Here is a 26812-nt window from a genome sequence, read left to right as displayed (position 1 = left end):
CCAAAAGGCCACAGCGGGGCAGCAAGTCCGCACACGCACCTCTGAGCCCCCGAAGAACCCGGGACCCCGGCTTCAGCAGCCGCGCGGCCCGCCCGCCGGGCCTGGGGTCCTGCGGGCCTGCAGTCGGCCTCGAGGGGGGCGCACCCGAGCTCAGCTCCCCGCGCGGGGGACCCAATCCGCAGAAACCGCTCCGGGGACCCTCAGAAGCGCTTCTGCCGGGGCTGCCGGGAAAATTCCTGCCGGCATGGGGCCGGGCTCGAAGCCAGGGTCCCCTTGAGTGTCTGCAGACCCGGGTGGGAGCCCCCCCGCCCCCCCGCCCCCAGCTCCCTCCGCGCGACGCCCGCGGGCTCCGCACCCCCGCGACCCGCCCACCTCTCATCCGCGTGGCTCCGCGGGGGCACAGCGCACGGCCGTTTGTCCCTCAGGCTTCCCAGCGATCGGGGCGGAGGAAGAGGCGCCGTTGGGCAGGGAGAAGCTGCAGGGCCTCCCCGGGGAGCCCAGTCCCCGTCATCCAAGCTGCCCAAGGACGGGGAGCAGCGAGGATGCTGGAGCAGCGAGGATGCTGGAACCCCGACGGCAACGGCTCTTCCCACCTCACTCTGCTCGCTCGCATCACATCTTTATTTTATCCCCCAGGGCCCACCTGGCACAGGGCCTGGCCTGGAGCCCGCCCTCTTCAAGTAGATGTTGGATAAATTAAAAAAAAAAAAAAAAAAGTAACGTGTCTGTAACCTGCGCTACTAAGGTCATGTTATTTTTATTTTTCACTCAAATCCTCTCCTCACTAGATTAGTAGAAAAGTCAGCCCCTCCCTCTACAGTTTCTCCCCTTCCCTGCAAATAGTCCTAAACCTCTCGGGCTTAGTTATCCCAGGCTGGGGTCTTTGTAGCCGCCACTTTCCAGGGACAGAGACACCCAGTCCAAGCGGACACCCTGCTGTGTGGACGCCTTGCTGCCACGTGGTGCCACTCTTGACAGCCGACCACAGGCCCCTGATTTTGGCGGAGGTTTGGACCTTGAAAGCGCAGCCGGGTGCCCTCAGTGCCACACGAAACCACATGCTTTTTCCGTCTCATGTGCACACCCCGGGGCACCAGCTCCACAGGGTGTCCATCGGATGTCATCCACCTCTTGAGGACTTAAAATGTGTCACCGCTCCTTCCCAGGGTCCACACGTCACAGAAAAGGCAGCTTTTGTTTCCAGAGGGGTTTCATCACACCAGAAAATTGAGCCCTGCCCACCTGTTAAGGTCTGATTTGGTGCCAGGGGTCCAGATGTCACCACCCCAAAGGTCTGGTTTTACATCGTCTCCTTCCTGGGAGAGCGCAGGACTTCCGAGCCTCAAACGTTACTTGTTCTCTCAAAGGCAACCAAGAAGGCTTTTCTCCTGCCTATCGCCAGCCCAGAAAAAGAACCACATCCCCAATCCACAGAGGCTAGATCTTCAGAGGGCTTTTGGCTACAGTTCTTTGACAGCCGCGAGTCCATGTTTACAGGTGCGCCTCTAGAAACAGCATGTCCTTACTAGTGGAGACCAGATCTTGCTACACGAACCCTGGCATCCAGCAGAGGGCCGGGCTCACAGCAGCAGGGGCTCAGAAGGTGAGAACGAGTGGGGGGGGGGGGGGGAGGTTGAACAGAAATTCCCCAGGGGCGTCCACCCAGTGGTGCTATCTCACTGGATGGCAGCCCAGTGAGAAATGGCTCTGAGACTTCGGAACATCAAAGGGGAGTGTCTTGGAAAAGCTCACCTTAGGTGAGGAGAGGGAACCTGAGCCAGGCGGGGCCCCTTTGAGAAGTCGTGCGAGGGGCAGAAGGAGGGCCGTGGCCTGGCTTCTTCCCCAGGAGGACGGACACAACATTTCTCAGAGGTGGGAACGGAGCGTGTTTTCTAAATTCCTGGGCTTTGTAGCATCTCAGAGGAACTCGCCACCACAGAAGCCAGGAGACACGTGTGTGGCACAGACTTTTCCAGACATCGATGTGTCATTGTCACCTTCGACATGGAGATGTTTTTCTTCCTGCCTCTATTTCAGCCACATTCCCCTGCCTCCCCTTCATGAGCATGTTCCACACTCAGCTCCAGAGCAGAAGGCTGGGGCTCAGAAGCAACACCCAGCGACCAAGAGAAGGCCTGGGGCCGTGCTCGGCACCCAGCAGGCCCTCTGTGCAAGTCTAGTGCAAGAAGCACTCGCCTCCAGGCCCTGCCTGATTCACAGGGTGTCAGCTTTCTCATCAGTCTGCTGGGAATGTTCTAAGGCTCTCCTGGCCTCACTGCTGTGATTTTCTACCTTCTTCCAGGTGGGAAGAGCCGGCAGCCCTAAAGACCCTTTCCAGGTGTGGCCAGTGGTCACCCTCAGCAGGGAAGGCAGTCCCGTGCCCCCAGGAGACGGGGACGAGAGACCGAGGAAACCTGGGATTGTGTGATCCCTGATGGTCAGAGCTGGGGGACGGGGCGTGCCTCCAGGACTCACTGAGGACCAGAGGGGGGAAGTGACCGCAAGTTAGTGCAAGAGCGAGGATCAGAACCGGGGTCTCTGGCTCCTGTCCCACCGTACCCACTGCAGGGGGCACAGGCCTCTCTTTGAGGAGATGGGTGGGTCATGGCTCTGGGCAGCCTCCAGCACCAGGGAAGGAAGAGTCAGCCAGGCCTAAAGCTCAGACAAGGTCCCTGCTACTCCAGGCATGGCTGGGATCCAGCAGCCTGGGTATCGCCTGGGAACTGGTTAGAAACAATGCAGACTCTCAGGCCCTGCTGGAGACCCACAGAATCAGAATCTGCATTTCAATAACATCTCCAGGCGACTCATTTGCAAAACAGAGGGTGACTCCCTCCAGCTCGCTAAGGCATACCTCCTGGGTGTGCCCTCCAGAGCGGAACCTCCTTGGGGCCCTCTGGGACGTGTGTTAGAGTTCGCAAAGTGTCCAGTCTGAGCCACGCTCAGTAAAGAGGCTTCTTCGGAGCAGGTGGCAAGTGGGCCTTCAGAAAGGGGAAGCATTTCAAGACCCAGGAGAACCTTGTAGACGGATCTCCCCAGAGACTGAGAGGAGGGGCAGGTATCTGGCAGGTCACCTGCCCACGCACCTGTGGGGCAGCACCTGTGCCTTCCTTGTGGCCTGGATCTGCACAGCCGATCACCTCTTGCCAGCAAGCATGATGGCCAGCTGCCGGCCACGTTCAGGACTGTCTGAATATAGATTTGAAGAGGGCAGTTGTGAAAGGTCTGGGAGTAACTGCATGTTGGAGGTGGCTAAGCTCCAGCTAGAGCCCTGGGCAGGGCAGGGGGATGTGTGCGCCCAGCCTTAGGTTCCTAAGAGACCCAGTCGGCTGGGGCTGGGGCTGGGAGGAACGACGCGCTGGCCGCTGGATGACCACGGGGCTGCTGTAGCACCAGCCTTAGCAGCAGTACTCCTGCTCGATGCTGGCCATCAGCTCCTCCTCAGAGTAGTCGTATGTGATGGCTGACTGCCTCTCAGGCCTCCTGTGGCAGCTGCCTGGGGCTCTGCGGGTGAGAAACATGGACATGGGAAACAAGATGTTACCTTCAAACTCCACATCTCTACTGGACAACCACGGTGGGCCCTGTATGGAATTCTGATCCATCCTAAAACTAAAACTGAAAACCTCTGCCCCGGGAACACCTCCTCAACCTCTTCCATCAGCAGGCCCCTGCCTGACTCTCTGGTTTCATCTCCCCGATGTTACCCAAGACCTTACGCTGTGAGGAAGCCAGTGCCTGTGATGCTTAAGGGTGAGGGCCCGGGGGTGGGAAGACCCAGCTTGAATCCCAGCTCTGCCAATTACTAGCTCAGTGATAATTTTCTCTAAAATGGAGCTGTATTCCTAAATTCATTCTGAGGCATAAATGAGATAATGCATGGACAGCTTGTGACACTGAATTTTGCACCCTGCCCAGCCCTCAGCAAAGGTGAGCTGTGTCTTGACTATCCATCGGCCTGACTCACTCCCTGTGCCTGCCCCTTGGGTGGATGGGGGTGTCTCACAGGAGCTGCCACGCTGGGACAGGATTGGGCGTCAGGATCCTGGCCACTCCCCCAACCTGCTGGGCAGTGTATTAAGTGACCAAATCCCGGATCCTCATCCCGCCGCCTGGGCCCCTGGAAGTGGTTCCCACCGGCCTGGACCCGGCTGCCCACCCCCTCTCCGGCTTTCTGGACTCTGTTGTGCCCCCGACTTCCCTGTCCTGCAGGCTGTCCCACGGCGGTGTCCACCTGTGCCTGGCCATGGCCTTGCCCCCTTCAGCACCTTTGACAGGTGGGAGGGTGTGAAACCTGGGCCGAACTGAGTGCTGCCAGCCTGAGGGGCTACCTCTGAAGGAGGAGTTAGGCCAGAGCTGCCCACTGCCAGGTATTGGACCTCGAGCTCCCACCTGCCAGCCAGAGACGTGCTGCCATGTGAGCTGGGGGGCTGGGCTGGATGATCTCTAAGGCCCACCTGATCACTGCCGTCGCGCTCCTGACATGTTCAGAGCAGCCTCCAGGGCCCTGTCTGCTGTCCCGGAGTGCAGGGCAGGAGCTGGGCTCTGGGCTACTTGACTGTCACCTCAGGGTGTGTGCCGCCTAACAGGCCCCCCAGCGCTGAACAGCAAGGATGAGGGTCTAACGGCAGGACTCCACTTCCCCAAGCCCAGAGATGAAACGTGCCTCCCGCACAGCCCTCTGGGGTCACCCAGGCCAGCCCCCTCTCTGTGGATGGGGGAGAAATGCCTTGCCCACGGTCCCATGGTGACCTGGCTACAGACCGTCCTCACCCGGTCCCACAGCTCAGCAAGGCCTTTCTCTCTAGGCACCCGACGCTCCCTGCAGTTGGGACATGGGGGAGAAACGGGGCGAGGAGGCAGGGCCGGCAGGGGAGGCTGACGGGGGAGGCCGGCAGGGGAGGCTGACGGGGAGGCTGGCAGGGGAGGCTGATAGGGAGGCCGACAGGAGGTGTTGCAGCCCCAGCAGCCAGGGCTCCACTCGGCCTCACGCCATCCTAGCTTGTCTGGCGGGCAACACTGTCCACCAGCGGCCGTGGGGCTGCCAGCCCGGGGGCCTGAAGACCGAGGTGGGGTCTCCCCCTACTTGGGGGAGGGGAGCACAACATTAAAAGGGAGAGATGGTTCCTAGAGGGACTGAGGAGTCAAGAATTGAATCTTTGTTTAAATTATAATTCACTATGTCAGAGATTCCTAAAGTCATGCAAAACAAAAACCCATTACTCTTCCCCAGAGAGAGCAAATCAATTATAATTGGGCTACAGAGCCACATGCAAAATGAGGCGAGTCATTTGTACTGTCTGTTGGGTCTAGAACTTACTGGCCCTTTGACCATGGGCAAATCATACCTTGTACCTGTTTACTCATTAGGGAAACGGGGTGCCTGGCCTAGGCCTGGCTTATAGTAGGTATCCCACAAGCATTTACAGAATAAATAACGAGCAGTTTCAGCAGCTACTGCAGACAGAAGGCTCCTGAATCCCTGTTTCCCCTCCACAGGCCCTAGGCTTCTGTTACCGGATCCTCACAGGCTTCAGGTCAGGCCAGCCCAGCCCTGTCCTCAAAGCCAGCCCGGCTGGCTCAGCTCTGTTGCTTCCACACCCCAACCCTGGGGAAAGGGCGTGGCCGACATCGAGGACGGTCAGGACTGGGGGTCAAGGCCCACAGGCCCAGGTTCACACCGAACGTTCCCTTCGGCTGCATCTGTGAAGCACCTGCTCTGTGCCTGGTGCTGTGAGGGCCCAGAGATGTGGCTCAGAGTGAGAAGAAGAGGTAAGACAGGCTGTCACAGGTACCCGCTGCGTTACACGTACAGGTGTGGTGTGAACTGGAGCCGGCACTGCTGAAGGAGGGAGACTCACCAGGTCGACACGGAGGGAGGGGAGGGTGAGAGTCTCTGAGGAGGAGATATTTGAACTGAGTTTGGGAGGATTTTCCTCTTCAACCTTTTATTACGAAGACTTTCAAGCATACCAAAAAGTTGAAATCTGGATTCAACAATTAAGTAAATATTTTTCTGCTACATTTTGCTGGGTTTACTTTATCCCATGTCTATTACTTTATCTGATTTCTGGATGCATTTCAAAGTAAACTGCACGCATTAGGACACTTCTCCCTGAAGCGCTGCTTTGAGGGGTTCTGGTGGTGGAGAAGGGGACGGTGGGCTTGTCTGCGGCTGGAAGGGCGGGCGCTGCAGGAACCAGGAGAGGAGGGTGCTGGGGGCTGCGCTCTGTGTGCGCCCAGTCTGGGGGGCGGGGAGGGAGGTGCACGCTGGCTGTGTGGAGGAGCCCAGGGCCGGCCGCTGGCAGTGAGAGGCCACAGTGGACGTGGTGGCAGGACACCCGCCGCTCCCTCCTCAGAGAGGTTCCCCTACAGGCAGGGGAGCCCAAGTTTGGGGAACAGAGGAGGGCGGCTACTGCCAGTCCAGACCCTGGGGCAGGCCTGTATGGCTTCAGAGTCTGCTCCCGGGAGGCACAGCCCTGATTTCACCTTCATGACGCTCTCCCCTCTGCCGCCACTGAGCCAGGACCAGCCTGGGACCCACCCAGCCTGGAGTCCAGGGCCTAGCGTGGCACTCAGGACGCTCCCACTAAAGTATATTGAGGGAGTGAATGAATGAAGGAAGGAAGTACTCCTGGTGAGGGATGTCCTGGAGTTTGCATGTGAGGTGAAGGGACCTATTCATTTAAAAATAAGAAGAAACAACTAATTTGTTCGAGGCAGAACTTAATCCTCCTAAAGTCCTTGGGGTGATGAAAACTTAAGAAAGTCACTGCCAGTTATCTTTACAATCAGTAGAAATATGCAGGCGGGACTGAGCTCCGTTGGCACCGCGCCGGGCCCAGGTCCTCAGCCGCGCCATGTGCTCGGGCGTCCAGGTCAGTGGAGCAGAGGCGGCCCTGGCGCCCGGTCACTGCAGTGAGACACAGCGCCCGGTCCAGCACGGGAGTGCACGGGGGCGCTGAGCCTACCCGGAGGCAGCCGTGCTAAGTGGAGCCTGTGACGGTTTGCAAAACAAGTGAAGAGCAGGGCCTGTGAGGGGGGACCGGGAGGGATGCTCCTCTCTGCTGAGTGAAGCGCTGGCCTTGGCAAGGGGTGGAGCCTGTGTACATGTGCTCACTGCTTCACCTCCGCGGCCACGGTGGAGTCCCAGCGCCCAGAGCTGACCCCAGCGTCCTCTGACTGGACAGCAGTGGCCCACGGTTTCCACTTGGCCTTCAAGGCCCTCCTTCTCCCCCCAGACCCTGTGCTAAATGTCACCAGCCTGTGCGTGGTGTCCTGTTCAGACCTCTGTGTCTTGCTTGTGGATCTCACCACCTGGAACGCACCGCCCTCCTCTCTCCTTGGTGAAAATACGTGTCCTGTGAGCCACTTAAACATCAGCTCCTCCACGAGCCCTCGGCAGTTCTGTCCCCTTTCAGACCTCCCTTGAGCCCGTGTGAAGAGACCCCAATCTTCAGGAGAAGGTCTCCTCAAATGTTAAATAAGGGAAACCGGCAAAGTTCTGGCCCTGAGCCGTTTGGAACTGGTAATAAAAATAGCTGTTGAGCCAGAATTTTCACATCTCTGGTCTTGAGCATCACACTCACCTACCTCCCAGTGACCCAGGGCCGATCACCGTGAGCCAATTAGGGATGAGAAAGCCAAGGGCACGATGAGCCAGAGGCCCAAGGTCACCCCCGCACAGCTTCCCGGTGCTGGCTGCTCCTGGGGCCCTGGAATCCTCCCACAGCCCAGGGCCGTGCAGATAGAGAAGGCCTGGTCTCTGGGCCTGGGGTCCTCAGATGACACTTTCCAGGGGTTTTGAATGTGTTTTCCTGCTAACGCTGTAATGGGATTACGGGGGACCCACCTGCCATCCTTCTAGGCTGTAAACTCCTGAAGGCCAAGGACTGTGCCTCATTTACAGATGAGCCACTGCAAATAGCTTCTGAGTGAATGGGTGGGGCCAGGGCCGGGGATGCGGAGGCGTGGGGAGGGCGGGGGGTAGGGTGGCTGTGACTCTGGTGGAGATGTGCTTCCCCCCGCCCCCACCGCCGCTGTACTTACTCAGAGACACTGCTGCTCTCTGGGTGGTCTTCAGTGCTCCGTTTCGGGGACACCTTCAGAAAGACAAAAGGAAGAGGCATCAGAAGGTTGTCAGTGGTGCAGCCTGTCTTTGTCCTGGCTTTGTGCTGACAGACGGCCACCACATTCAACCCAGGGCTGAATAAACCAGAGCTGGAAAGTGGAAAGGCTCCCCTGCTGTCTAGTTCCATCCGCCTATTTTGCATGTGGGAAGCTGAGGCTGGGAGAGGGGAGTGACCTACACAGCTCACACCAAGAGACTCCCCACCTCCCCGGCAGCTAACGGCCAGCATGTCCCCATCTCTCACTCCAGGAGTCGAAGTCCTGACGTCCATCTAAGCACTGCCTGGCAGCCTGCCCTGCTGCTCGGCTGTGCCTTCTCTGTTCTCAGTCAAGGGTGCACAGACGTCGCACGTGTCTGTCTGCAAACTCTTCCAATGGTCCATGCCTGTCCTGTGCCAGCACCACCCTGTCTCAGTTACCACAGCTTTAGAATAAGCCTGGACTCTTCCCGGTTCTTTGCACCTCCTTATATGTGTACTGCAGTCAGTTTGTCCCCCTTGGGGATTTTGTTGGGGTTGAATTAATATACAGATCATTTTAGGCAGACTTGATATCTATAATAACAAGTCTTCCAGTTTAAAAACAGGGAACACCTCTCCATTCATTCAGGATTTCTTTAATGTCTTTTAAGAAGTCTTATTTTCCCTGTAGAGGTCATAGATATCTCTTTTTAGACCAATTTCTAGATACTTGATATTATCCTTTTTTAAATAAAATTTTATTTTCTTCCTGTTTGTTTCTGCAGATATATGATTGAAATATATACATTTTGTGTTCACCAGTCTTACTAAACTCTCTTATTAGTCCTAATAACTTATTTGTAGATTCTTTTGGACTTTCTTCCCGTTCACATTATCTGAGAAAAATGGCCATTTGATTTTTTCCCTTCTGGTCCCAGAAGGGAAACACACTTTTCACCTAGCCCTTCTGCACTGGCTAGGACCTCCAGTACTACCTTGAAAAGAAATGATAACAGGCATCTCTGTCTTGTTCCTTTATTGAAAAGGGAAAGTTTTCATTATTTCAAATGTAATATTAGGCTTGCTGTGGCTTTTTCTCAAGTTGTCCTTTATCAGTTCCTGGTCTCTCTGTGTAGGTCATTTCTTCAGTTCTGTCTTCCAGGGCACTGATCTTCTCTTCATCTCTGTCTAATTTCCTGTTAACCCAAACCATCAGAATCTTTAATTTTGTTTATTGTATTTTTCATTTCTTCAAGTTCTATCTGGTTCTTTTTAAAATATGCTAGGGCACTTTCTAGAGGTCCTGGTCCTTCAAAGGTATTTCCCTTAAATAAGATAAAATAAACATAGTTGATTATAAACTGTGTCTGGTAATCCAAATAAATAACTGAAGTCTTCATTGGTCTATTTTTGTTGTCTTTGTTTCTTCTAGTGTTCACTTGGTTCTCTGGCTGGTTGGTCATTTTTTCTTGTTTGATGCTCATTAGCCTTGAAAGCACTTTGTGGGTGGTCTCTGTCCTGAGAGGAACATGCCTTCCTCCAGAGAGGACATGAGCTTGCTCTGTCCGGGCACCAGGGGGCACTCCTGGTCTGGGGCCACTTGAAATTAAATCCATGCATTCAGGTATTTTGGACCACCTAGGTGATGGGAACTGGGGCTGCAAACCTTAAGAGGCAGCTAGATTGTGGCTTTTCTACCCTCCTTCGCTGTCCTGTGCTGTGACACTTTTCCTTGCAGCCCCCGAAGGTCCTGGATTTATGAGGGAAGGATCTACTATTACTTTCATTGGGCCCTAAATTCTGTTCCCTTTACTGCTGGACACCATCAGACCCAAAGCTCAAGTCCACCTGAGGCAAATGCAGCCCAACGTCTTATTTGCATCTCTGATTCTGCCTTTCTTGGATCTGGGCTGGTAATTCCTCACTATCTCACCAGCCACTTAATGTTTCAATGACACTCTTACTACATTAATTATATCCAGTATATTAAGTTGTTTTCAGCTGCAGAGGGGTCTGAATAACTTTCCATACTGTGTTCCCAGCATAAGGCACTTGAGGGCACTGTGGACACCAGCCTTTGATCCATGAAGCTGAGCAAGGCCATGGCCCAGCCAGACGGCAGCCTGCTTTGTGCACAAGATCCCCCACTGGCACAAGCAGTGCCCCCCAGGACAGGCCACGACTGTCAAGAACCCAGTCTTCAAGGAGCTCACAGTTTCACGGGGAGAGTCTCATAAAAATGCAATGCGATGCTATGTGATAAATTCTGTAGCCGAGTTATAAAGGGCTGGGAGAGGAGGGGAAACCAACTCTGAATGGGAAAAACACCATGGGAGGTTTCCAAGAAGAGTGGCAAGAGTGACATTTTAGCTGGAGTTTTGAAAGAGTAGGGGTTTACCAGGTGGAAAAGAGGGGAAGGGCACTTCAGATAAGGAACATATTTGCATATGTAAATACACGGAGTCGTCAGAGGTCGTGAATAAGCATTCATCAAGTCCATGTGCCCTGTTGTGCGCCATGTTCTATTACCCATACAGCATATGGTCCTTGCCCAGAGCAGCTCACAGCTGGGCAGAAAAAAACTAGTGTGATGACACAACTAGAGAAAAATCCAATGCCAGACACCGAGGTGTGGACTACAAGTGCACGGGTCATCAGAAGTCGTGATTACAATGGTAAACCAAACATGCAGGCCCGCTTCCCGCTTTCATCCCAAATCCTTAGAAATGACAGAAAAGGCCATAAGCAAAAAACAAAACAAAACAAACAAAACAACTCACAAATCTCTAACAGTACTGCAAGACTAGAAAGTAGTAGAGCTTTTTTTTAATATAAATTTTTAACTTTTTATTTATTTTTGGCTGTGTTGGGTCTTTGTTGCTGCACACGGGCTTTCTCCAGTGGCGGCGAGCGGGGGCTACTCTTCATTGTGGTGCACAAGCTTCTCATTGCAGTGGCTTCTCTTGTTGCAGAGCACAGGCTCTAAGCGAGCAGGCTCAGTAGTTGTGGCACACAGGCTTAGTTGCTCTGTGGCATGTGGGATCTTCCCGGACCAGGGCTCGAACCTGTGTCCCCTGCATAGCAGGCAGATTCTTTTTTTTTTTATATAAATTTATTTATTTTTTGGCTGCATTGGGTTTTCATTGCTGGACGCAGCCTTTCTCTAGTTGCGGCGATCAGGGGCTACTCTTCATTGCGGTGCACAGGCTTCTCATTGCAGTGGCTTCTCTTGTTGAGGAGCACGGGCTCTAGGCACACGGGCTTCAGTAGTTGTGGCTCATGGGCTCTAGAGTGCAGGCTCAGTAGTTGTGGTGCACAGGCTTAGTTGCTCTGTGGCATGTGGGATCTTCCTGGACCAGGGCTCAAACCTGTGTCCCCTGCATAGCAGGCAGATTCTTAACCACTGTGCCACCAGGGAAGCCCGGTAGTAGGGGTTGTTGGAAGACAGACTGGGTTAGATCGATGGAGGAAACCACAGCCCCCAGCACACACAGGAGGGGGCTGCTGGACAAAGCAGCAGCTTTGGGGGCTCCAAGTTCAGAGGAGACAGACACCAGAGCAGGAGAGGGTCTTGGGGCAAGGGTCAGAAAGGAGGGGCCTGCTTGTGCAAATGACAGGGCACAGAGGTGCATCCCCCAGACTGGGACAGGAGACGGGGGGTAGCATGGGCAGCCGCTGACACCAGGAAGCACAGGAAACTGTTCCCAGACCACTAACGATGGCCACACTCACCAGGAGCATATCCTGACCCTCCTCTGTGACACGTGGAGGCAGGAACCAAACTCATCAGTTCAAAGAATTAAACCTGAGAAAAAAGTTATTAGAGCAGACTGGAAGTGACTTTAAAAGGAGAATGATTCACAGTCTCAGCCAAACAAGAATAAGCTGTTGTGCAAGATAACCAGCTAGAGATTTTGGAAATGCCATCTATGATGGAAGAAAGTAAAATCTCAGTAGGTGTTCTGAAGAGTAAATTAGACACAGCTGAAGAGAAACTCAGTTACCTGGAAGGTCAAACTGAGAGATTCTCTCTGGAAGCAACACAAAAAGACAAACAAATGGGAGAGAGATACTAATCCTAAATAAATTATTAATCAAGAGTCTTATTCTGACGTATTCTGCAGACACTGGGGAGTTTTAAAGGTTTTGCTTTTTCCTTTTAATAGTAGAGCAGGATGAGCTTCCCACTGTGCTCCCTGTGCACATAATCCTACACCGCCAATAGGCAGAACTGGGCTTTTGCCCCCACAGGAAGCTGCTTACGTTCTCTCCAAATTCTTTTTTGAAGTCCCCCTCCACCCTTCTATTCTGAGGCTTAATCCCAGGGATTAATCAATCATCAGTACCCCAGTGTGCCCAGTGCTCTGTCAGCTGCTGTGGAGACCCACACCCTATACTTTTGAGGTGCAATGTCACCAGAGAAGTTAGGTCTTAGACATGTTAACAATGAGCAAAATGATAAGAGCACAGACTGGGGGCTATAAACCTTTGTGCAATCAGTTTAACCCTCAGTTTACTCATTTGTGTAATAGGTACTTAGCCTTCAGGGCTGCAGAGATATGAAAGATTATCTCTCTCTCTCTCTTCTGTCTCATCCTTAGTATAATGCCTATCCTGTAAGTGACCAGTAGACACCATTACGAACATCTGACCCAACGTCCAGCCCAGAGTAGCCTCTGACACAGCCCTGCTAGAAGAGAACCTGAAGGCGTGAGGAGGAGAGCGCAGGGAAGACCTTGGTGTTCAAGGCCTGAGAGGTTCCAGGACAGCATACGCTTCCCTGAGAAACTAGCTCTGATGTGTTTCTTGGGAAATGTTAGTTAGTGGTGGTAAACAGAAGCAAGCTGACCCTGGGTGTGTCCTGCCACACGGGCCCTGTGGCATGGGCCGTGGCAGCCGCCTGCCACTACAGGCACCCCCACGCATTGGCCAGAAGAGCCTGTCCTGCCTGCCTGGCGCTCTCTCCACGTGGAGGTGGGCTGCACAGCGAAGGTGCACAACTTCCTTCCAGGGGCACCTGCGGGGCCGGCTGGTGTCTGCTAGTGGCTAGTGATCTTGCCCCGGGGATTCAGTATTCCCTGCATATTCCTTTGAATATTCGTGCCTTTGGGGAGTGTAAAGATGAAGAGGAGATGACTCCCAAGTCAGCAAGGAATTCACAATGGGAAGAGAGAGTGTAGGGAGGGGCGACGAAGATGAGAGAGAGGAGGGGAAGTCACACAGGCACGCACACGTGTGCGTGCACACGTACACACACGCACTCACCTCCACCACCTCCTGAAGCAGCCCATTCCTGCTCAGGCAGCTCAGACTAGCTGAAAATTCTTTTTAATTTTTTTTATTCAAAAAACAATTAATTGTGGTAAAATACACACATCTTAAACCATCTTAACCTGAAATTTACCATCTTAACCATTTGTAAGCGTACAGTTCAGTAGAGTGAAGTACATTAACCAGTCTCGCAAACTTCACCTTGCAGAACTGAACCCCTGTCCACATTAAACAACAACTCTCACCCCCAAACCCCAGCAACCACCACCGTACTTCCTGTCCGATAGAAATGAGCCCTTTAGCGCCTCACCTGAGTGGAATCATACAGTATTCGCCCTCTTCTGCCTGGCTTAGTTCACTCAGCGTAATGTCCTCGAGGTTCATCCATGTTGTAGCACGTGCCAGAACCTCGTTCCTTTTTAAGGCTGAATAATATACCACTGTACGTGTATACCATGCTGTGTTTATCCATTCACCCATCAAGGGACACTTGGGTGGCTTCCACTTTTTGGCTCTTGTGAACAATGCTCCTATGAACACGGGTGCACAGATATCTCTTTGAGACCCTCCTTTCAATTAATTCTCTTGGGCACATGAGAAAGTTCTCTCGTATCATATTGACACCAATCTTCCTCCCTGCAGTTTTCAACCACTGAGGCTGGTTATTTTCTCAGGGACAACAGAGAAGTAAAGTAATACTTTTACTCAAACTACCCTTCAGCTATTTTTTATGAAGTCATCCAATAGGGACCCTAGTTCCCTCTTGTCCATTTCTGCTGGAACCAGCTTTTGCCATCACCTGCTGGGGCTTTTCCTCTCATCACCAGGTTTTGTAAGAGTTGTTACAGATATGGTTTCTCCCATCAGGAGGGCAACTGAGTGAAAGAGCAAGAAACCGGAATCGAACATTTGCATCGTCAGCCAGTTTCCCCTTCTCTGCGCTGCTCTACTCACTACTAACGGGGACACACTGCCAGCTGCAGGGCCGCGATGATGTGGTGCATCAAGTATGTGGACTGGACGCCCCAAGGCTGCGCTCACACAGAAGGCCATACTCTTTCTTTTCTGATTTCCCTGACAGCTCAGCTTTGTTGTATCTTTCATTTCTTTACCTGTGTTTCTCTCTGTGGTTTGAACGTGTGGTTCTTCCTCTCGTCGGTTGAAGCCTTTAACTTGACTTTCTCAGATGCAAAATGTGTTAGACAGGCCTCCCAGAAGATCCAACTTGCTGAAGCAGCTCGGGAGCTTGTGAAAAGCAAAGGCACAGCAGCCCCTGGCGGCTGCTCCAGGCCTAGTGCAGACACAAGCTCCCAGCCAGCAGGAAGCCTGCCACTCCTGCTCGGTAGGACACATCTGGACCCCGGGGAGGCCATGGCGCCTGGACTGGGGCCGTGGGAACCCGGCTGGACTCAGGATGAGCGTGTGATGTGTCATCACTCGAGATCCTAGGGGGGCTTTGAAAAACTCACACCACAGCTGAACAAGAAGCAGAAAACATCTGAGGAAGAACTGAGTAAGATGATTTCTTAAAGTCTTCTCTGGGACTTCCCTGGTGGTACAGTGGTTAAGAATCCGCCTGCCAATGCAGGGGACACAGGTTTGAGCCCTGGTCCAGGAAGATCCCACATGCCGCGGAGCAACTAAGCCCGTGCGCCGCAACTACTGAGCCTGCGCTCTAGAGCCCGCGAGCCACAACTACTGAAGCCTGCGCACCTAGAGCCCGTGCTCCACAACAAAGCCCGCACACCGCAGCTAGAGAAAGCCTGCGTGCACCAATGAGGACCAACGCAGACAAAAATCAATAAATAATTTAAAAAAAAGTCTCCTCTGACTCTTACAACTAGGGTTTTTTGAAAAAAAGTGAAGCATCAGTGGTTAATCTTTAGAAAACCCACTGAATATTTTATTTAACAATATGTGTATCCTGCTTCTTCTGTTTAAAGAGTTCTCCCCTTAACTCTTAAAGTACCCATATCAATGATATATATGGTTGACCTGGAACAAGCTGCAGGCGTCTGCAGAATACGATCTGACAGGTTTGACAGGTGTGTCCACTGTTGAACCACATCCGTCACCCCCGGTGATGCTCCCTGCTTCCCTCCTCCGCCTTCCCATCTCCAGGAGGCCACTAGTTGGGCCCTGTCACCGCACACCCGTGTGCCCTCTCTAGAAGCCTAAAGACATGGGGTCAGACAGCATGCACCCTTTTTTGCCTGGCTTCTTTCACGCCGCGCGACGAGCCTGAGACCCATCCACCCTGTTGTGTTTTATCAGTAGACTTTCCCCTTCCTCTCTAAGAACTGTCCTTCTTTGGAGCCCAGGTTTGCTTATGCTTCATTATGGAAATGTTAACACATGCAGTGGAGAGAAGAGTGAACTCGGTCTCCCGGTACCGGATCTCCCCGCCTCGGCAGGTTTCAGCACTTTGCCAGTCGGGTTCAGTCCTCTCACCCCCGGGGCCGCTCCTGTCCCCACACGGCTCCACTTCATGGCTTCCCAGGCAGTACACGCTGCAGGCCCAGCGGACTCTGCTGTGAGGGCTGCTCTGCGTTCCGAAAGTGACAAAGGACTTTTGCAAAAGGAGGCTGACTCTGAAGCCACCAGTCCTAGGGCGCCCACCTCCCCTCCCCAGGCCTTGCTTCAGGAAAGTGCTTCCAGAGACAGAAGGCCAGGGAGACCTGGAGAAGGTAAAGGGTGGGACTGAAGGAAAACAACGATCAATTACGTATCTACAGCGTTATAACACCTCATGAAGCACCTGCAAACGCATTTTCACACGGGCAGCTGGATCCTCACCCCCGGAGGCAGATGACCTGGCATGGATCCTGGTCCTGCTGGGGATTTGGGCAATCACCCTGCTGGGACCCAAAGGCCTGGGATGTAAATGAGAAGGTAGCCTCGGTGGTCTCTAAGGTCCCTTCAGCTCCAGCAGTCTGTGATTCTCAAACTGCGAAGAAACCGAAGCGGCCGAGTCTGCTGGGAATCTGAATGGTAGCCTTGGGCTGGAGGCTGCCTTCTTAGCACTCAGGTGCTAAGAATCTCCGTCTGCACAAACCACTGCTGACCGTCCGCACCGGAGTCCAGCTAGGGCTCGTCCCAGGCGCTGGGGGAGCCCGAAGCTCCTGTGCAAGGAAGCCTTCGTCAGCACCTCACTGAGACGCTGCAGTGACGCCCAACCCACCTCACTCCCCCACCTCCCCGCACCAGCACTCAGCACCAGTCGCTGGGGCCCGGCCTCAGGCAAGGCGCTGGGAGACCCTGCTTCCAACCTTCACTACGGTCAGGCTTCCCACCACGGACGAAGCCCACATCCCGGAACCACGGAGGGAGGGAGCCCTCTGGGGTCACACCTCTGACCCCATCTCCAGGCAAGCGCTTCTAAACACTTTTAAATCTGGCTGTTTCCGTACATCTCCTGAGAGGAAGCGTCTTCCTCCGGTTCCTGGAGTTCTCCAGGGCTCCAGCTCAGGACTCTTCTCCTCCCACCCACATGCTCTCCCTCATCACCCCATTAGATGCTGAAGTTCACAGAGTTACATGCCAGCTCCAACCACCTTGTACAGTGGACCTGAGCTTCTGACGGCCCACGAACTTGTCTGCCTCACACCCCAAAGCCACTTGCACAACACTGAGCATGGCTGTCGACGCTACGACACCAGCAGGAAACCCGGGTGCCTCTGCGGCAGCCCGCCGTCCCTTGCTCTCACACCCAGTGTGCACCTCGCCTTCTTGCATCACCTCTTACCTGGATTTCTGCAGAATCTCCCACCTGGGCACCCTGCTTCCCGCGCCATCGCCTCTCATCCTCCGCCCTCCTGCCACCCCTTGTCTTTCTAAACACAGGCTGGGGAGGAGACACAAGGACTCGATAAGGTGGGCGTCTCTGGAGAAGTGAACTGGAGAGAGTGGGGGACAGGGTGGAGGGGAAACTTTCCTTTCAGTGTACCTGTTACATTTTCTCTCATGTGCATGTATATTACCTATTCTGATTTTTTAAATAATCATTTAAAAATAAAAAACACAAAATTTCCACTAGCTCTCTGTTGCCTACAGGATAAAGTTCAACCCTTTAGCCTAGAAGGTTGTGAAATCATGACCCAAACCGATCTCGTTGTCTTTTGCGCTCCGTCCAGCCATCATCACCTTGCTGTCCAGCCATTATGGACAACATGCTGTTCTCCTAAAGCACTTGGTCCCTCTGGGTTTTTCTACATGCTGCTCGCTCTTTATGGAATGCTCCTTCCTTTACTGACTGCTGGAAAATTCTACCGATCCTTCACAACCAACTCAGATGTCAGGTCTTCTTGGATGTGAAGACTTCTGCCTTGGATGGGATTATTCAACTCCTTGTATGTAATAATTCCTACTTACCTCCACTCCAGGGCTTCCATGAGGAATGCTCACTTCACAACCCTCCCTCAACACGGTGTGAGCCTTGGGGGTCAGCACTACGCTTTACTCTCCTATGACTCCTAGGCTGATCAAATACCACTTACTGCCACTTAAATCTTGTGTTCTTTGCTAGAGATCTGAAAGCGGACAGGTGGTAACTGTCTTCAAAATAGTGGCTTTTTGCCAGAAGTCCATTAGAGTATCCATCACTTTCAAAGCCCTCTGGTGGAACTGCTTTCCGGCCACGTAATCATTTTGATGCCTCTTTTCACCTTCACATCCCACAGCAGCTGTGAGCCAGGATTACTGGGAAGCCCTGGCTGACGGTAAACGACAAGAAAGAGTTACCCTGGTCCTCCTTCGCTACAGCAAAATGGAACCTTTGCAAAAATGGTGGACAGTGGATTCATTCAGCCTAGAAGACAGACAATGATCTTCCCTAGATCTTGAGTGACTAAGATTTATTAGGCGGCGTGGGGGAGTATGAATTATCACCTGGTAGTAAAAAGACTGAATTTATATCTATTAGACTGAATCAGAATATCCTCTTTAAGGGTGCCCTTGAATTTCACTAGCACATTTAATCCCCCAAACTTCTTTTATCTAGCCCATTCTGGGACTGAGATTTTATGGTTAATTCAGTGTCCTAATGGAGCCATCTTTATGGCTACCCACCAACACTGCACTGTAAAAAGAACCTTCCTGAAAGCCTTGGCTACTCTCCAGTTCCTTGCCTCCCATTCTCCATGAAGGCCAGCCCATCGGGCTTCCCGCACCGCTCCACTGAAACGGCACTGGCCAAGGCACCAGGGACCTCCAAGCCGCCAGATTCAATGGTCAGCTTTCAGACTTCACCTCACTCGTCCCATCGAGCAGCATTTACAAGAGCTGGTCACTACCTCCTCCTTGACATACTTTCCTCCCTTGGCTTCCAGACCTGCATCCTCTTGGTTTTCTTCCCTTTAGGATGTCCCCTCATCTTCTCTACCTCTGAACACAGGTCACACACATAAACACCCAGAGCAGTACCTGGCACACACTCAGGTGTTAGCCGACCTCAGTATTACTGGTGGTCTGATCTAATCTCAACCCTTCTATGTTTTAATGGCTGCCAAATTTATAAGTCCAAACCCAGCCTCTCCCCTGAATGCCAAACTCTTACAAAGATCTTTTCAATTGATATCTCTATGTAGATGCCTAGCACACATCTCAAATTTAACATATTCTAAAACAACTTCCTGATTCACAACATTCAAACCCTACCCCTTCCACATTTCCCATGTCAGTTAATGGCAACTACGTCCTTCTAGCTGCTCAAGCCAAACACTTTGGGGTCCTCTGACTCCTTTCTCACACAACCCACAGCCAATCCATTAGTAAACTGGCTGTCTCTAGTTCTAATCTAGGTCCATATGCCAACCAGTCCTTCCCAGCTCACTCACTACCACTCTAGTCCAAACCAATCCCTCTTCTCACTTGGATTCCTGCAAAAGCTTCCCAGCTCTGCTCCCAGCTTTGGCCCCTCCATCCCATCCCAGGCTGTCTTCAACAGGGCAGCCAGGGTGAGCCTTAAAACAAACCAGATCATGTCATCCGCTGTTCAGAATTCCTCCAGCCTTCTCTACCTCATTCAAAGTAAAAGCCAAGGCCTTGGACTTCCCTGGTGGTCCAGTGGTTAAGATTCTGCGCTCCCAATGCAGGGGGCACCGGTATGATCCCACCCCCTACCCCCCAAAAAAAGCCAAGGCCTTCCGGTGGCCACAAGGCTCACTGTTCTCTACCCGGGCACCAGGCCACCACCCTGTCTCTCCCAGCTCTGACCTGCTGAGAATAGACCCACTCCTGCTCTCCCCAGCCACTACTGCTCTTTTGTTCTTTATACTTTATTTTGTTCACTGTTGGACTTCATGACTGAAGGTTGGTGAAGGTTTTGTCTGTTTAGTTCACTTATGTATAACCAGCACCTAGAACAGTACCTGGCACACGTAGGTGCTCAAAAAATAAACGTTGAATGGATCGACCAGTATTAGATGGTACATTTTTCTAACTAATAGACCACTGATTGAGAGAGATACTGCTGCATTTTTTTTAAAAAAATCACAATTTGATTAAATAACTTAATACAAGACAAATCCAAACCCTTAGATTTTCACACATAATCCTCCCACCGTAAATAGTTTTCAGTTTCAATATCTCACTAAACCCTTAGATTTTCACACAAAATCCTCCCACCGTAAATAGTTTTCAGTTTCAATATCTCACTAAAATACTGTTGATTCTGAAGTTCTTCTGACTTTGGGAAAGGAATTCTGCCTTGGGCACCTAAGACTGCCCAGGAACAAGTTGAAAATTAGTCTAGAACAGTAATAGATGCTTTAGTGAATTAAAGTACGTGACCTTGATGAAATATTTTGCATTCATTAAAATAATAATGAAGAATATTATGCAACAGCGTGAAAAGCCGCTTGTGAGATAGTTTACTTAAAAAAATTTAAGACTCTGTTATAATTCAATGATATATATCTTTAAAAGCTGGGACAAAGAGAGAGAGTGGCATGGACATATGTACACTACCAAACGTAAGGTAGATAGCTAGTGGGAAGCAGCTGCATAGCACAGGGAGATCAGCTCGGGGCTTTGTGACCACCTAGAGGGGTGGGATAGGGAGGGTGGGAGGGAGGGAGACACAAGAGGGAGGAGATATGGGAACATATGTGTATGTGTAACTGATTCACTTTGTTATAAAGCAGAAACTAACACACCATTGTAAAGCACTTATACTCCAATAAAGATGTCAAAAAAAGAAAAAGAACAAAAGAAATGAAAACAGGTGACAGCTGATAAGTTAAAGACTATAGTGGGAAACATTTTAAATTGTTAATGATGCAATATGGTCTTTGCCTATACAATTTTCTTCAGATTCTCAACATTACGGGAATTCTCTGGTGGTCCAGTGGTTAGGACTACACGCTCCCATTGCAGGGGGCACGGTTCAATCTCTGATCGGGGAACTAAGGTCACGCAAGCCACGACACGGCATGGCCAAAAAAAAAAGGTTCTCAATATTGGCAAAAAATAAGCGAACAAAAAAACCTACCTGGAAACAGCCTGAATGTCTCACAATAAGAGATTAATTAAATAACACTACCTCTGGATGGTGGGCAAATTATGAAGACATTATGATGGGAGAAACGCTTATACTATAATGCTAAATAAAAGGATGCTATAAATTGTATATCTATACTACGCTCTTTTTTTTTTTAAGGGAACTTTATTTTTTTATTTATTTTTGGCTGCGTTGGGTCTTCGTTGCTGCGCGTGGGCTTTCTCTAGTTGCGGTGAGCAGGGGCTACTCTTCGCTGTGGTGTGTGGGCTTCTCATTGCGGTGGCTTCTCTTGTTGTGGAGCACGGGCTCTAGGCACGCGGGCTCAGTAGTTGCGGCTTGTGGGCTCTAGAGAGCAGGCTCAGTAGTTGTGGCGCACGGGCTTAGTTGCTCCGCGGCATGTGGGATCTTCCCAGACCAGGGATGGAACCCATGTCCCCCATGTTGGCAGGTGGATTCTTTTTTTTTTTTTTTTTTTTTTTTGCAGTACGTGGGCCTCTCACTGCTGTGGCCTCTCCTGTTGCAGAGCACAGGCTCCGGACGCGCAGGCTCAGCGGCCATGGCTCACGGACCCAGCCGTTCCTCGGCATGTGGGATCTTCCCGGACCGGGGCACGAACCCATGTACCCTGCATCGGCAGGCAGACTCTCAACCACTGCGCCACCAGGGAAGCCCGGCAGGTGGATTCTTAACCACAGCACCACCAGGGAAGCCCTATGAGCAATCTTTATTTCCTTTTCTATATATTTTTTATTATATATTTTTTCTGTTTTCCAATTTTTCTGCAATGAGCATATATTCCTTTACAATTGTAGAGTGAAGCTAATATAGGGCTTATCTTTTTATTTAAAACCTCTCATGTGGGACTTCCTTGGTGGTCCAGTAGGTAAGACTCTGCACTTCCAATGCAGGGGGCCCAGGTTTGATCTCTAGTCAGGGAACTAGATCCCGCATGCATGCCGCAACTAAGAAGCCCATGTGCCACAACTATGAGCCCACATGCCACAACTAAGACCTGGCGCAGCCTAAATAAATAAATGAATAAAATATTTTTTTAAAAAAACCCACATCTCTCATGAATAAGATCATTTTAAGTATTTTATTGCAGAGAACAACCAAGAACAATTTTTTTTCTCATGTGCATGTATATTACCTATTCTAACTTCAAAAACAAACACTTAAAAGTAAGCATAACCTTTTCTGGGCTGAACACATCTTTAGAGACTGGAACACATCTTGTACGCAATCACGGAAGCCGGGGTATGGAGACCTATCTCAGAGAAAAACTGAACACCAGAGGAATCAGGGAACAAGTGAGAATCCCTCCTGATGGCAAATTCACTCAGTTAAAATTCCAGTATACACAGTGCTCTACAGAGGTATAGTCAGAACGACTCCGACTGGCTCTTTCAAACTGCACGACACTGGCCAAGTGAACTACCTCTCTGGGCCTTGTACACTCCCCTCCGACATGAAGTTGGGGGGAGGCGACACCAATTTGGCAGGAACCTATTCTGACGAGGATTAAGCAAAGCAATGGATGTAAGGAGCCGGCTGTTAGAATAGCCTGAATAAATAGCGGCTGTATTACAACATCTGGACAACTTCCGAGTGACTGTAAGTGAACTGCAAAGCCCTCTGTTTCATAGGAATCAAACCTGATACAGGATGGGGAAAGGACTCTTTCTGAGTCTTTTGCCTCTTTGTTCTTCCGCTTCTGCCCCCGTGCAACCAGCAACATGCTTACACGCAGGGGCTCATGAAAATGCTCAGGTAAAAGGATGCTGGTGACAGATGTACTAAGTGAATAATTGGGAGTCTCACAACTTTTAGTAAAAACTGTATGACCCCTAAGCACCTAAACATCTGAATGAATAAGGAGGCTGCCGAAAATAACATTCAGGGGGTATTATGAGGGCAAGACGGGTGGTACTTTTATCAGACAAAATACAGGTTCTTGATGAGTTTGCTTGGGGAATGCTAGGGATTACTGAACGTTAAAAAAAAAAATTGTACAGTAAAGAAAAACGGGCCAGGCATTAGTGCCACTGTGAGCAGAGCACTGGAAGTGCGGGATCTGCCTTGTGACTTGGACATCTGGAAAATGGAAAAGGCATGGAACGTTCCAGGTTGTCTACGGAGGGGCTGGAGCCCGGCAGGCCTGCTACAAACTCTGCTACCCCGACTTACTGGCTGTGTGGCTTTGGGTATGTTATCAATCTCCTGGGACTGAGATGGCCTTGTTTGTAAAATAGAAAGCACTATTTATCTAAAAGGCTGTTTGAAGAGGGGAACGTGGGACAATGACCAGGAAGTACCTAATTCAATCCTTAACACAGAACAGGTGCCCAACGGACGTAATCCTCCTTCCCCTTCTTTACTGTGCACGTCATCTGACAGGAAACCGAACATCTCATGCGCGTCTCTGCAGTGAACACGCACCCAAACTTAAAACTGCATGAAGGGAAAGACTTCTTTCTAGCTGACATGTACTGGTACCAAGAGTTTATGGAACTGGACTGGAAACTAGGAATATCATGGAAATGCTCTTTATTTGGGGAAGTGTCTCAGTAGTTATATTTCAGTGAATGTAAATCCACACACAGACTGTCACGGGTTCCCCAGTGGCCTTGGCCTCATTCATCCCATTTTCTCCCTGAGATCCTGTTTCTTGGACATGGGGATTTGTAACACAGCCCCAGTGCAGAGAGACTACTGTATCCTTCACATTTGTGTCTTACCTCAAATTTGCCCATAATTTTTCCTAAATTTACAATCCAGAGTGAAAATCCTCTTACCTAGTGTTTCATTACAAAGTATTACGGTTCACAGACAAAAAAAAAAAAATTTAACTGAAAGGTGCTTCTACCAAAATGTAAGAGAAAAATTTACCTTGATTCGGAACATATACACAGTAAGAGCTGAAAAACTCCATGGTTAGGGGCTTCCCTGGTGGCGCAGTGGTTGGGAGTCCGCCTGCTGATGCAGGGGATGCGGGTTCGTGCCCCGGTCCGCAAAGATCCCACATGCCGCGGAGCGGCTGGGCCCGTGAGCCATGGCCGCTGAGCCTGCGCGTCCGGAGCCTGTGCTCCGCAACGGGAGAGGCCACAGCAGTGAGAGGCCCGCGTACCGCCAAAAAAAAAAAAAACACCAAAAAAACATCTACGGTACAGAAGCTACAAACAATCCGCACCCAAAAGAGCAGCCCCAGCTGGCTGACTTCACCTCCTAGTCTCTCTCGACTCCATCCCCTTCAGCCCTCGCACTGCGCTGCTGCCCTCAGCACCTGCCTGTCTGGACCGCTGAAGCAGCCCCAGTTGGACATCCTGCCCCTAGTCCTTACTCTGCCCGGTTCATCCTCCCCATGGCTGTTGGTCCAACCTTCCTAAGACACAAAATGTCACTCCCCTTAGTCCTTCAAAGATACCCACGGCTTTTATGGTAAAGTCCAAACTCCTCAGCAGGGAATACTCCTAGCGTAACATGTCCGTAGCCTGGCATTCACCCTTCCCAACCTCTTCAACTCCCATGCTCCCACCCACACCCTGGGTACCCTATGCCCCGGCCGCCACTGCCTTTGCTCGCAGGTTTCTCTCTGCCCAAATGCACTTTGCTGCTTGTTTGCCTGGCTAGGGCCACAGACCCTTCCAGATCCAGCTCAAGTGCTGTCCTGCTGGTATGCCGACCTGACTTCTCCAGAGGACCAGTTGCTCCTCCTGTGGACTCTCTCTACAGGCTGCCCACAGGTATTCTACTTTTTGTTTGCAGATCCCTCTCCCCCATTACACTGTCAACTTCTTGAGGGCAAGGACTGCGTGCCATCAGTGTTCATCTCTAGCACCCAGAGCGATGCCCGGCACACAGTAAGTGCTCAAGCAATACCTGAGAAATGACTGAAAGAATGAGTAAGGCAGCCCATGCACCCTAGGAGTTGCTGTGATACTCAGTGAATGGGGGTGGGGACGGGGGAGGGAAATCCATTCTCTGTTTTCTTTCCATTTTCGCTTCTGAAGTTTCCAAAGCACTTGACAACTGATCCCTAAAAGATTGCTTCCATGCCGTCTCAGAATTTCCCCCAAAATTTCTCAACTGTTTATCCATTTTGAGGGTTATATAATGGAACTCTGATGTAATCTTAAAGGAATCTTGTTATATAATTGGGTCCCACTTGCTGCAGCTCACTTTGGGAGGGCAGCAGGGGCTGGGCAGGAGGACAGGGGAGGAAGACCCTGCAGTGTCCGGGTTGGCCCAGTCCTTTCCACCCACCCCTCCCCACCTCACTGAGGAGCTTCCAGGATTCCACTGCTTGGTGGCTGCCCCGGAAGACACCTCCCTCTGGTCCCAGCAGTCGTTAAGCAAAGCCTGCAGGACTCCGGGGAAGGGGGGAACTGCCTTGGACATCCTCCTCAAGCCCAGGAGCTGATATCACAGATCTTGTTCATTCAGCTCTGCTGGAGTGAAGGCTGTTGCCATACGAGAGTGCTCACTTTTATTGTTTTTCTAGAACAGCGGGGATGTTATTACAAGTGTTCTGGAAGAGAGAATTGGGAAGCCAAAAAGAAATTGCACAGCATCTCAAAAATAGCCAGTAGTATGCAAACTGCTTGACCACAAGGCAAAGATCCTGACGTGTCTGACGCGAGGGGCCTTTGTAAACACTGTTTGGCTACCGGTCCCACCTCTTAGCATCCTCCTCCGACAGTGCCCGGGGAATGGCCAAGGGGGAGGTACCTGAGAAGAAAGCAGCCCCGCTGGCCAGCCCCTACCTAGGCTGGAAGGAGCCGCAGTTCCAAAAGGAAAAAAAAGGCAAGCTCTGGCCAGAAGCAAGCCTGGGAGATGCATTTCTGCTAAGGGATGTCTGTCTCCCTGCCTTTTAAGGCTGCTGCCAGCACAGCACTGTCACCCCCCCAAATTGGAGGCAGTGAGACCAGCACCCAGAGGAGGCAGAGAGGGGAGGGGGGCGAGCAGGGAGCGCGCGGCGGGACGGCCGCGGGGGCTGGGGGACAGGGCAACAGGGCGGGGGCCCCGGAGGGACAGGGCGCGGCGTGCGGGCCGGCGGGGAGGGGGCTCCGGGGCAGGAACCGGCGCAGCTGCCCCACCGACTCGGCGGGCTCCGACACTCACCGGGCTCCCGGCGCCGGCTGCGGGTCGGGGCCGCGCCGGGCCCCGCGGGGCCAGCTCCCCGGGGCCCCAGGCCGCCGACTCGGCCAGCAGTTGGTCCAGCAGGCGAAGCGTCTCGTCCCCGCCGTCGGGGGGCGCCGCGGGGCCGGGACCGGCCGCCCCCTCCGCCGCCGCCTCCCAGGCCTGCTCCCTGGCCGCCGCCACCGTCGCCGAGACTGGCGGCCGCGTCCCGCCCTCCGGGGTTGCCCCGCCGGGCCCCGCCGGCCGGCTGTCGGGGCTGCGCAGCCGCCTCAGGGCGCGGCCGCTCCGGCTGCTGCCGCTGCCCATGGCGCGCCCGCCTAGCAGGCCTGTGGCGCCGCCGGAACGCGGCCCGGGGGCGGGGACGCGGGACGGGGCGCGGCCGGGCCGGGGGTGCGGACCCGGGCCGGGCGTGAGCGGGGGGAGGGGGAGATCCCGGGTCTGGGACGCGACTGGGGGCGGGGGGACGCGAGCCGGGCCTGGGGGAGGGGCGAAGCCACCGGTGTGCGGAACGTGGGGCGTGGTGTCGCGGTGGGGGCACTAGATCCCGGGACAGGGGAACATGGGAGGGGGCGCGACCGGGGCTGGGGTGCTGAGCCCGGCCTGGAGGTGGGGGCCGAGAGCCGCTGGTGAGGGCTCTTGGGGAGCCGGCGGCCGGGGGCGGGGAACGAGGGCCGGGTATCCGGGCACTGGATGGCGAGGGCACTGGGGCGCGGCGTCCCCTCCTCCTCCGACTCCTTCCTCCTCCCTCCGGCCCGCCTCGGGCCCCGCCTCTCCTTGCGGGGTCAGCCCTCCAGGCTCTGGCTCCTCGACCCTC

General features: G+C 52.6%; 1 protein-coding gene across 1 annotated transcript; it reads right to left on the bottom strand.

Annotated features, from left to right (window-relative positions):
* Positions 1 to 366: 366 nt before the first annotated feature.
* CYS1 (cystin 1) lies at positions 367 to 26323 on the bottom strand. Its single transcript, XM_022554139.3, has 3 exons — positions 25981 to 26323; positions 8050 to 8102; positions 367 to 3504 (listed from the first exon to the last, which is right to left on the bottom strand). The coding sequence occupies exons 1-3, from the start codon at positions 26302 to 26304 to the stop codon at positions 3399 to 3401; spliced, it is 483 nt and encodes a 160-aa protein (XP_022409847.2). The 5' UTR covers positions 26305 to 26323; the 3' UTR covers positions 367 to 3398.
* Positions 26324 to 26812: the final 489 nt, after the last annotated feature.

This window comes from Delphinapterus leucas, chromosome 13 (genome assembly GCF_059928025.1).
Source record: "Delphinapterus leucas isolate spDelLeu-1000000601 "Yukka" chromosome 13, BTC_Dleu_Yukka2, whole genome shotgun sequence".
Taxonomy (NCBI): Eukaryota; Metazoa; Chordata; class Mammalia; order Artiodactyla; family Monodontidae; genus Delphinapterus; species Delphinapterus leucas.
Note: the sequence above shows the minus strand (reverse complement) of the source record. Positions and strands in the feature narration are given on the sequence as shown.

Bases quoted from the DNA above. Each gene is read 5' to 3' on its own strand.
- CYS1 (XM_022554139.3), bottom strand. From the start codon at position 26,304: ATGGGCAGCGGCAGCAGCCGGAGCGGCCGCGCCCTGAGGCGGCTGCGC. The intron at 8,103-25,980 runs GTGAGTGTCGGA...GTCTTTCTGAAG, and splicing joins CAGCCGGCGCCGGGAGCCCG to GTGTCCCCGAAACGGAGCAC. The intron at 3,505-8,049 runs GTAAGTACAGCG...TCTCACCCGCAG, and splicing joins GAGAGCAGCAGTGTCTCTGA to AGCCCCAGGCAGCTGCCACA.